General features: G+C 35.0%; 1 protein-coding gene across 2 annotated transcripts in view; it reads right to left on the bottom strand.

The window, feature by feature from the left end:
- The window catches only part of LOC131591742 (voltage-dependent calcium channel subunit alpha-2/delta-1-like), a 362,151-nt gene that overhangs the window by 110,530 nt on the left and 239,159 nt on the right, over nt 1-12,462 (bottom strand). For both annotated transcript variants that reach the window (XM_058862758.1, XM_058862760.1), the window contains exon 7: nt 3,022-3,153. In XM_058862758.1, the coding sequence (XP_058718741.1) occupies nt 3,022-3,153 (132 nt within the window). The remainder of the gene's footprint in view (nt 1-3,021; nt 3,154-12,462) is intronic.

The raw sequence follows: 12,462 nt of genomic DNA, 5'->3' as shown, positions 1-12,462 counted from the left end.
GAATCATTAAATGTAAACAACCACAACAATAACAAAATAATCATGAAATATCCAAATTTTGTGCAACTGTTTATTCTGTATTAAACTGGCCTCTCTTCCCTTGAGGGAGTCAACAGGTCCTCCCAGTTTAGTGTCTCTGGCAAACTTACTTGGTATTCCTTTGAGTCCAGCTGTTTAAATAATATCTAACTTGACTCTCCTCCACTGGGAACAAGGTATCCTCATTCCCAAATTTCCTTTTGGCTGTAGAGGCCTTTGATCACTGAGGGCTGGTCTTAAAAAGGATGAAAGACTAATTTGTGATTTGTGCCTTGAAATATATGAATGAGCATGTATTACATCCTTCTTAAAGTTTCATGCACTAAATACGCGCTTTTCTCTGTGAGCTCTTATTAAATTACTGTTTACTTACTCTTGACTTGTTCAGAGCTCATAGAGAAGCTAATAGAAATCTCAAAATTGCTCTTGGCATCTTCATTTCAAAATGGATGATCGCCAGTAGAGTAACACAGCTTAGCATTTCTCTTAAAAGATATGCTGCCACTGAAACTAATGAGAATATTGATTGTAATGTGAGAGACTGAAATGGTTAATGGCTTAAAGATTGCTAAAATCATCTGAGAAATGTGCACAGCTGTCCATCCGTGCTCACCGAAGCCCATCCCTCCCCAAATGTGGTTACTCACTGGAATTTGGACTGTAGCTGGAAGGTAGGATAAGAGAAAGGGGATATTGTGGTTTCATCACCCCAAGTGTGGGGGGAAGAATGTAACCACAAGTGACAGGGCAAGACTGGGATGCTGGTGGCTCAAACATTCATATTTTAAACATATTTTTTTCTTACAGGACTGCTCATAGAAAGATCCCTTCATGCTGCTGTTGGTTACTATGGTGAAAAGGACAGCCCAAGAGCCTCCTTAGAACAGAAGTGATGTACCCTTTGCCCATGACTAAAAGCATTGGGACAATATCAGATAAAAAACACTAATACACAAAAACTCAATAAAACAAAAAGGGTGTTTGAAAACACCCTTTGTAGTTTAGAGGTACTGAATTTTTTTTTTTAACATGTGAAGAAAGACTGGGTGAATATGTTTCAGATAGTAATGAGCAGACTTCTCTATGCATTTTAATTTTGGGTTTTAAAATTTCCAAATTATTTCACAAATATTGTCACTAAGGAAAAATTCATCACTTTGAAAAAGACTTACCAAAGGCCAATATAAAGAAGTAATGACTTATAATTTATAATATAGTTTTCAAAATGAAAATGTGAATAGCATCCACTTTAACTTTTGAAACCTGAATTAATTTTCAAAACATCTGCTGTATCAGTAAACTGAGAAAGAGTTTACCATAAAAGAGAGATGGAGAACCTCGCACAAAGACCTATTCTACAAATCTAAAATGTAAAAGGCTTTCCAATTTGAGTTTCAATGGGAAGCAGATGCACAAAGCAACACATATAACTTACAGAGTATCAGACTGCTCCACACTGTGTATGTATGTCCAACATTTAAGAATTACTCAGGAATTTACAAAGTTATGTTCTGACAGGATTGGACAGCTGTTAAATACTTAGTTATGCAATAAACAGCAGGCTTTACACTAAATAGCTGGGCACTTTACACTAAATATCTGGGCTTTGCACTAAATTAAAATTGTGTTTAGATGAATTATTTACAAGTAACATTTGCACTTGCAAAAGAGAGAAAAACTCCCTTTTTATATAGGTATTCTAAGGAAGAACACAGAGATTTTGAGGTTCCTATGTTGTGTTGGTGAACACCTGGAGTAGACAGGTTAGCTAGATATAAGAATCTCTTTTTTAATATATGGGATTAATTTTCAAGTGAAATATTATTTCCTAGAAGATTGGAAGAGAGATATATTTAAGAAACATTCTTTTTCAGTACTGGAAAAACATCACATAGTAAGCCATCACAAATGCTGACCCCAGACATGATGACAGATCCCAGAAGCATTGGAAGAGACAGAAAACGAAATAAATAATAAATTATTATTTGCAAGTTGTTTTTTTTTTTTTTTCTTCAGCATCTCCCTGTATTTGTTTCATGATCATGCAGCATGACAAAACAAACAGGACTCAAGTGCTATGAAATATTCTTCCTGTAAACTAGCCTGAGGCAGTTTCCCTGCCTGTGCTAGCACTCCTGCTAATGATACAACAACAGCTTTAGAACAATCCCCTTCGCCCTCAGAAACACAAACAATCTTGTGTAAACAGAAGAGAAAGGTTCTCAAAATTCTTCCTTAGGCATGAGTCAACATGATTCACACAATTGTCCTGTGTGTAGTGGACATATTCAGGCATTGATAAGAGCATCACTTAGCAGCAGCAGCACAGGCCTTGCAGTGAAACAAGGCTTTCCACTGGAAAGCAAACAAGAAAAATCAAATTCAGGCTACTTATTATCTAGATTCAGTAAAATATAGATCTATTAAAATTAATTAGTGTGATCAAGTGATGGGATTCCTTGGCTGGTGAAACAGATGCTGATAGAATAATCTAGTTGAATTGACCTTAGCTCTAAAAGCACAGATGTACCTATCAGAGGTTGTGGATTCTGAGAGACATGAACATAGCATGGTGCACTAACATTTTCACTGATGTTAAATATGATTATATGTCTACTTTCCAGGCCACTGTCTTTAAAACTAGACTGGTACAAAAATCTCACTTGCAAATATTCAACTGACTATTTACACAAGATATAGAAAATAATAGAAAAAATAAACCCTTCAGCTTTTCAAAGGACATAATCTTCTGTTCTTCTTTCTGAAAAAAAATACCAATTACATATTTCACTCCCAGTTCCTTCCCCCTGATACTAGCTTTATACCAGAATTTCACAGTCCTTCAGTGTGTAATTCTGATATAAAGAAACTGTGCCTATGTAAAAAAGCAATTTTTAGTTATATTTCGCTGCTCGCAGATAATTCAGAATATTTTTAATACAGTATATGGCATAGGACAGCTGTCTAGGACAGTTCAGTTACCTGGGTAATACCTTGCGAGGCCAGTGGCACTACCAAAAACCTGCCATAATAAAGTGGGGTCCTCTTCCCTGTTCCGCTTGAACACGTCATCCAGCGCTGCCGTCCAGTTGAGTTCGTTTAACACAATTGTTGCTGTCAAAGAAAAAACAAATTTGTTATTAGAAAGTCACATCCTAACATGGGAAGCAATGGCTACAAAAAGCAAGCTGGAATATTGAGAAAGAAATAAAATTTAATTTAAGTAATCCACAAATTAAATTTTAGGAAACACACTTCTTTTCCTTGGGTATTTTCTTTAAATTCCTCACACTCTCTTCCAGTTGCATTATTTGCATGCAATGACTCTTGGTTTATTTGCACAGACAATATCTTCTACAAATACTTCCTTTCTGAGATGCAACTCTAATTGCACTTCCCAATCATAGAGAAGACTTTTTACACAAAAAATAAATGCAAGCATATAAAGTTGATGCTTGGTGATTATAATGAACTGCAATAAGAAGAAGCAGAATGACATCAACAAAAGTAGGTATAATATACACGTAACAAAGATGTCCCTTTCAAAATGGATTATATGGGAAAAAGACCCTCATGAGTTACTGCTAGAGTTAAGGTGGGGCTGCCTGAGCAGCAGTGCTCATTAGCACACACTAAATAGATTTTATTGTTCAGAGATCTGGGCTCTGACAGTAAGAACAGCAAAGTGAATGTTAACATTTATGAGTTGGGTCAACTCCACAATTAACTTAAAATACAAGAAAATTCACATTTCCATTAAATGGTATGTTGCTAGTTACACAGAAACTTACATTCACGAAGTTGTACTGTACCAATACTTGTTTTAATCAATCAAATAGCTTATATAATGAAGCCAGTATGGAATATTTTAACATGTTCTATACCTTCTTGAGAAATACATATATTGGGAAACTTTAAAACTGAACATTAAATTATGAATACTGCTACACTAAAGAATCAATTTACTAGACTCAGTAATCAATGAAATTTTATTGTGATACAAAACACCTTATGATATAGCTTATGATAAATAATGTTTTTCACCTCAATCAGTCGTATTTAATTAATTCTCCCCGTTCCTCAATTTTAGGCAATTTCAAATGCACAAGTATTTTTGAAAAGCAAGGGCTTTTTGATGGTTTGGTCACTAATTCTTTCTTTTGTGTTTCATGCTGGGATTGGAAGCAATGTTTCTTAAATTGAAGCACCTAGATCATCAAGCCAAGAGTGTAAAGGAAACTAGAGGAAAAAAACACCCAAACTTTTGAAAAGACCTAAAGATGCAGGTATAAATCCAATGAAAACTGCCACTTGTCATAGAGATCCTGCTTATTTTATGGTATTGCATACAGGAAGGAACATTCATCTGCTCTTAAAAATGGGCAAGTCAAGCTGAAATAAAACCAGTTCACCTTTAAGCGACCTAAGTGGCATAACAGCAAAATTTGGAAAGTAGGTCCACATTCTAGCCCCCTGCTACAATGAAAAAAAAAGATAAAAATAAAGATGGATTGAAAGTTAATGGTTTACAGCCCATTTCCAAAGTAACGCTCTTAAAAGGTACTAGAGAAATGAGATCACAACATTAAATTTTATAGGCCTGTTTTTAAAGGTTAAGGAGAAAATTGCTACACCATGTATTCTGTAGAAAGGTTTATCTGTTTTTTTTCCAGAGTAGTTTTAAGCTATTACTATCTCAAGAGATAGCTTTTTGAAGAAATATCAAATTAAATTTCCAACTCTTGAGATTTCCTGTGAGCAATAAGATTGTATTATATACCTCTCTTTTTGTCAAGTAGATAATTATAAATAAATATATGTTTACTTAAAGAAGAAAAATTCCCTGAGGCACCATGAGATGTTAATTATAATTTTAAAACGGTTACAGTTCAATTATGCCTTAGATCCCGCTTGACCTGCTGTGCAATTAATATACGGACTTTCTAAACTTGACTTTGTGTCAGATCTTGCTTCCAGAAGTGGCTCCATTACGTCATTAGAAGCTCTGTCACTCAGGTAGACAAGATATTTTCAGCTTTTCTTTTGTTTCATGTTACTCTTTCCTATTCAGGGGGACAGGTACCAATCTCTTCATTCCTGTGACCAGTGGCAGGACTCGAGAAGAAAGCAAGGAGCTGTGTCAGGGGAGGTTTAGGTTGGGTACCAGGGAAGGTTCCTCACCCAGAGGGGGGCTGAGCATTGAACAGGCTCCCCAGGGATGTGATTACAGCACCAAGCCTGACAGAGTTCCAGAAGCATCTGGACAATGCTCTGAAGGCACATGGTGCAGGGTCAGGAGCTGGACTTAATGATCCGGATGGATCCGCTCCCACTTAGCATATTTTATGATTCTATGATTTTAATATCACCCATAGATTTATTGCAAAGAGTTACACATGTGTCCACACACCTCTGCACATACACAGTCATGTATATGCAAATATATATCACAAATAAACACATACAAACAAAAAAGGAGATGGTCTACAGATAGTAAAATAACTGAAAACTGAACTGCTGAATCCATATAATAGAACTGATTATTCTAGCACTTTATTAGACTTGTTGAGATTAGGCTATAAAGTAAGTGATAAGGATTACTAGATCTTGTATGTAGTATTTGTGGGGAAGTGATGCTATACAATGAAATTTAAGAGTTTTATGGTATTATTTATGTCCCACTTTACCCTTCCTCCTTCTCCTCTGCAACTTTCTCCTGGAGACAAACATGTCAGCCTAAAAAAATCCAAGAATTTGCAACAAGACATGAAGCTGGAATTAAAAATATAAATAATGTGGAATTCAAGAAAAGCAACAGAGCATCTTAACAGAAGGAAACTACTAAATGTGGGAAAAGGCTACTAACAGCTTGTAATATATCTGTTCTCAAGCACAGAAAAACAGATATTCCTGCACCCCAGAAATTCACAGTTAAGTGCCCAACTCTCATTTCTGTAATAAACCATAACACATGACAGGTTCAACATTTGTCACCTTCTTCTTAATTCACTTTCTCATTATGACAAAAAAAATGTGTTTGGAACAGAAACACAGTTTATTTAGTGGGACTGGTATGCAAATAAATGATTGTATGATCATTAAAACAATCATTCCTGGAGAGAGGTTTGCTATTTGTAATTCAAACTAACTCTGTTCATTCATGTGTTTTTTTTGTTTTGTTTTGTTTTGTTTTGGGTGTCTTGACTATTTTTTGTTGTTTTTGTTGTTTAGTTGTTTTTGGTTTGGTTTTTTTTTGTTGGTTTGTTCGTTGGTTTTTTTCACTCTATCTAAAGAGTATACTCGATATAGAATGCACCCACATCTGTGTTAACAAATCCAGTTATCAATAAATAAGGAAAAGGATGCTGGGAATTTTAGTTTGAATAATTTATTTTTCTAAGTGTTTTTCCACAGCTTCTATTAATGTTTTTCTTCTGCTAAAGCATACACCCTGCACTTTAAAAACAAGCTGCAAATCAAGTCCTTTTTTTTTTTTTTATTTTTCCCTTTTTTTATTTTTGGAATGCAATATCACTGGTAATAGGTAATTTCAAACCAATACCTCTGAGTTCTGGTTTAAAGCCTACAGCAATGGCTTTGAAACTTTCCAAAGAAAAGCAAGCAAACCCAGTCCTAATCAGCAAAAAATCTGATCTTCAAATGGTTCCTTATGAAAGATCCTGATTTTCAATTGGCATATAAAAATCAAAGTTGTGGTGCTTTCTTTAGCTCATAGTAGAGAATATAGCACCTATCAGAACACCCTAATTGGAGAAATACTTTTTATTAACCCCCATTATACAGTGAAAATTTATTTTCTGTTTGAAAAAAAAATGGATTTTACTAAAATAAATAGTTTATAGGTGTTACAGTCACTCTTCTGTATATTTACTTGTCTTTCTTTAAGTTAACTTACATACAGGAACGAACTTTTAACTGATAATTGGCAGAAAATGTAGTTGGAGAAAACTCTCCAACAAGTTTATTTTCAATTCTGCTAAAAGAAGTCTTTGAAGATTACTACTTCAGAGTACATCAGCTGCTACCTTTCACATGATACAAGCAAGATGAAAAAATAAAATTCATCATCACACAATATGAAAGATATTTTTTGTGGCTAATTCCACTGAACTCCATCTATCTTTTTTTCCTTCTTCTTTATGATATGAGGTTTAGGGGCCTTGACAAGGAATGAATTCAATTTTCCCCTGCAAATGCAATCAATAAAAAATAGGGAGCACTGCTGTGCCTTCTTTAAAAGAACTGGAATACGCTTCTGATGATTTATTCAATGCAGAGGCTCTGGCCTGCATGCACGACAGAGAACAACTTTATTTGAAAAGCCTGAGAGCTATTTCCTATATCTGAAAATACGTGAGCTTCCCTGATGTGGCAGCTACACAGACACTGGGGAGAAGAGAAGGGAGCTCCTTAGCAGTTCATTAATTTTCTTTTAATGTCTGGAATGTATTACCATTCCATAGCATAACACAAAAGACACCCATATTCCAAACTGCAACCCATTGCTGACAACAGCATTTGTGCATCTTACACATTGTTGCCTTGCTTCCTCTCATCTCAAAATATGCCAGGAGGTATTTCAGAATGGAATAATATTCCATGTCAACCATACAGTGCTGGAAGGTTATTTTCTGGGAAGATGGCAAGAAGACAAAATGTGTGAAAGATACTGGTCATTAGAGTGGTTCTAGAGGACTTTTCAGATTTTCTAGGGATATGCACAGTCTAAGAACCTGCTAAATCTTTATTATGATTTTATTATTATAAAAAATATTTTTATACTGTTCACTATTAGTTTTACAGATTACTTCAAAGTAGGAGCTCTATTTGAAAATAATTCCTCCTTAAAAAAAACAACTAAACAAACCAAACCAAACCCCAAAAAATCAAAACAAACAAACAAACAAAAAAAATGAGAAAAAAATACGAAGAGATTAGTATGTTGTATTTTTTTTTTTAATATAAGGGATTAAATATCAAAAAAAACCACCCACATATTTCATATAAACTTGGCTCTTCATTTTGCTCTAATTTTTTGTTAGCATTTCAAAGGATATCCTAGTGACATTCAAATTAAAGTAACTACAGAGATATGCTTGATCTTTAATGAAGACTTCTCTCTCTAAAAAAAAGAATTAATTAGGTGTTAATAAAACCAAATAAAACCAATCAAAAGACTGTCTGTAAATGCTGTTCTGGAGTAATTCCAGACTTCATCATCATTCTGCCACAGTACCACCACTTCAATAACTTCCTAATCACTAGAGAGCCTTAAAAGATCAGTAAATCCCAAGCAATAGCTAGGTTAAGTGAGAAGAAAAAGGACCAGGAACAAACTCATGTAAAAATGCTCTCTTCATGTTTTCTGCTTTTTTTTAACTATTTTGCTGTTTTCATTCATATTTTGTCTTAATTGCTGTCTGAAAACAGTTAATTCAGAACTGGATGCTATCCTGTTTGGTTTTATGTAGATCACCTCTTAAAAAGTTCTTAGTTTTTCTTACAACATCCATCAATATCTTCTATCCTCTCCGCAGCCATGGCAAACTGGAAATCACACGTAACTCCAGCAAAAATAGAGAAGTGTTAGTGCAGTTAAATAAAGACCACTCATCATATTGCTTGGGATTCTGTAAGTTTGATTTGTCCATCATGACAAAGAGATGAACTGCTAGCGGACAAAATGCTGAAAATGGCCACTAAGATGGACTGTGAAGAAGAGAAAATCTGTCCTCTGAAAGCAGACAGAGGTTCAGTGATGCAACCTAAAAAATGAGTCAGAAAGCAAGCCCACCCTCAAAAATGGTCTGTAGGAGTAAGGATGGAACAGGCACAACAAATGTGTAGAAAGTACTTGAGAATAAATTAGAAAAGGAAATTAGAAGGTTTCTTTTAGAGCAGAATGTCCTAAAATTGTCTTTGAGACACCAGCTATCAGCCCAGACCTTTTAAGATTGAGCTCGATCAGTTTATTAAAAAAATTACATGAGCTAGCTAGATTAAGAGTTGGATTTTTCAAGCAAAATGCTGCCCTACTCTTGGTATGTCACCCTTTGTTACAAATAAAGGAAATGGCCGTTTAGAAGCTTAAATTTAGTTATTGCAAAAATGAACTTTTATACAGAGTTAATGGCAGAGCAAGAGTTGGAAGCAAACCCACTTATTAATCTTTAATTAATGAATATTAAATTACTGCAAATAAACTATGGATATTTATATTGACTTCATATATATTTCTAAATAGAGTACATACGTATGTGTGTTGTCTATATTATAAAGTATTAAAATTAATTTTTAATAATTTTATACTGTAAAATATTTTCTTATATATGGAATATATGGAGAACACATATTTTAAGAAATATTAAAGTAATACAGAGGATTTGGTTAATGGATTCTAATCTAATCCACATATATATTAAATATTAAGCAATAGCAGGCTGGTTTATTTTATTTAAATAAATCTCTGGCAACAGAAATCTAAGACACAGCAAGTGTGAGGGGAATAGAGCACACAAGCAGGAAACGTGAGAAAAATGATGATGAGACAAGGTCTGTTTCACCACCTGAGCTGGTAAAGATGTGACAGCTCCTGCTCCTCATCAATATTCCAATCAGCTCAAGGATGAATCTTGCAATTTAAAAATACTGACATATCTACAAACATTCTTTTTTGTTTTCTTATTGGTCAAAGGCTGGTCCAAAGAGAAAGTGGACGGATATTTTCTGAAATTCAACTACCCAAGGAAATATCCCCCTGTCTCCAACGGGTGAAAATCTTTACCATATGCAATTGCATTATGTGCTCTCACAACATAAAAACAGACAAAATTGTTATTCTTGGCCCTAGCATCATCATAGGTATTGTACCTTGGCTGTTAAGTAAGCGTGGTTTGGTGTTGTTCTCCAGATTATATAGAGAAAATATGAATAAAACTACTCTCTCAAAGACTGGGGGCCACAGGGTACCACAAAGTAGAAAAAAGTTGTTGCTTGTATAAACAGAGGTGATTCTCACTCTGAAGCCATTTCTATTTCTTGCTATAAAGACTCTCCCTGTCCCTTTTACAAAAGGAAAAACACGGTAATTTTTTCTTCGGTAACATTTACTGTGAGGAAGGATACACAGAGTCCCAGCCCTGCTCCTCTGAGATGCCAAGCTGTGTTCCATTCGCTGTGAATCCTGGCCTCACTGAAGTTAACAACAAAAATTTCAGTGCCCAGGGAACTGATTTCATCCTTCATCTCCAGAACACTGTAACCCTGCAATGTTCAGCCACTCTCTCTGAACATAGTGTTTTGTCAGTCTGATCCAATAAGCAGATGACAATATTAGGAATTGGGGCTTATTGCTTTAGACGTTTTAAGAAAATGAAAAAAAAAAAAATCCTTATAAATCACTTCATAAGAATCTGAATGTCTTTGAAATAATAATAAAAAAAAAAAAAATCAAAAGGATCTTTGAGAACACAGTAAAATTAAGGTTCTTTGTAGTTGTTTTTGTCCGCTTCCATGTCACGGGTAGTCTCATGAGTATATGACTATATCCATCTGAATTTTCTCTACTCGTTGCTTTAATCACTCAGTATAGAAGTTCTTTGTTCTACAAGGTCCAGACAAAAATAAATTTTAAAAACATGTGGCTGCTGAAAGTCTCCTTGTTTTTAATTTACTTTATGAATATACAACCACAGGACAAGGCAGTAAAATTGCAGAAAACTGGAATGAGATGAAGAAAGACATTTCATCTTACATCTACTTTACTGTTTAAGAAGAAATTTTATCTTGTTATAAATTCCTACCATAATGGCCTAAAGTGTACTACATCTTAGTTACTTTAGCCTACCATATTTAACTAAGGCACATAATCCCTCCTGAATGAGTAAATACTGCATAAACAGAGTCTTTAAAAAGAGAGAAGCTGCTGAGTTTGAGGTTTCTAAAGGCTTCTATATGGATTGTGTCCAATACTAGGGAGAAACAATGTGTTAAGGAAATTCAGAAACAGCTGGAGCAATTGCTATGGAGTGAAAAAATGCATATAGAAACAAATTAGTAAAGAATATATTATACAAAACCCTGAAGTCATACAGTATTTTAAGCAGCAATTTTAAACAAGTCAGGGAGTAAGGATTCAAAGTGCCATATTTCTCAGGAAAAAGGAGGAGGATGTAAAAGTATGAATCTGAATTTTAAAAAAAGAATAGGGGTCATAAACACACAGTGAAATAAAGAAAACTTCAGAATCATTTTTATAGGCATTTCTACACATGTTTAACTTTCATATTTGATAAATTAAAGAAGCAAAACTGAATGCCAGCAGCTCAGCACCTGCTAAATCCCACTGTGCTCTGACATTCTGCATCAATTCAGGATGTACTCCAGGGAAATAATGGACCAGTCTGGTCATATAACAGCCCATTGCAGCAATTGCTTCAAAAAAATGAGGAGGAAAAACCCTTTCTTTATTTTTATTTTTTTCATAGAATTTTCAGGGGAAAAAAAAAAACCACCAAAAAACCCAACAACCAAAAGAACCAATAAGGCAACAGAAAGCTTGTAAAAAACTCATTACTTTTCTTTTCTAACTAACCCTGCTTTCAGAGGCTTCACCTGTATCAGCCTAATGGAATCAGCCATGCATATTGAAAAAGTTGCTGCTGGGATTGTAATATTTTGCAATATATTGCAATACAGGACTTGGAGATTTTATTTTCTGCTACATCTGCCCTGTGCTGTAGCCTGAATGGCCCCTACCAGCAGATGTGGGCCAGGGGCACGGTGAGAGGAAACCTTCTGGCTGGGCTGCATCAGAGGGAAATCACCTGCTCAGGAAATCCTGGGGTGGCTCAGCTGCCGTAACTTGGGCCAAACTGTCTCTCACAGAGGGCATTTCTGATCTGAACCACAATCCTGACAGACAGATCCAGCTCTCATGCAGCAATAATGGTCAAATAAATTAGGAGCTGAAGGTGAGAACAACTTGCTTTCCAACGGCAAAGAAGTTCACAGTCAACTGGCAACACTTCATACCCGGGAGCGTCATTCTGGCTCATGCATGCTGCCAGCTCACAATTTTCATTTATTATTCATTTATTTATTTTATATATTTTATTCATTTATATATGCAAGGTGAGGACACTCAACTTACTCAACAAGTTGAGCCTGAGCATGGTAGAAAACAAACAAAACATGCATTTTTGTAGATATATAAACAAACTGTAACACGTTTAACAATTAACTTCTTATCTGAAAACCAACTGCTTCCTTGATACAAATATTCTGTTAGACTAATGGCCAGCTTCCCACCTGTTGCAAGTGAACATGTTTTCACTAAAACCTCTGCTGTGTTATTCCAGTGTATAACATGAAAATGAGATGAAACTTTTTTAATTCTGATCT

Source organism: Poecile atricapillus, chromosome W (assembly GCF_030490865.1).
Source record: "Poecile atricapillus isolate bPoeAtr1 chromosome W, bPoeAtr1.hap1, whole genome shotgun sequence".
Classification (NCBI taxonomy): Eukaryota; Metazoa; Chordata; class Aves; order Passeriformes; family Paridae; genus Poecile; species Poecile atricapillus.
This window is presented reverse-complemented; position numbering and strand designations above follow the sequence as displayed.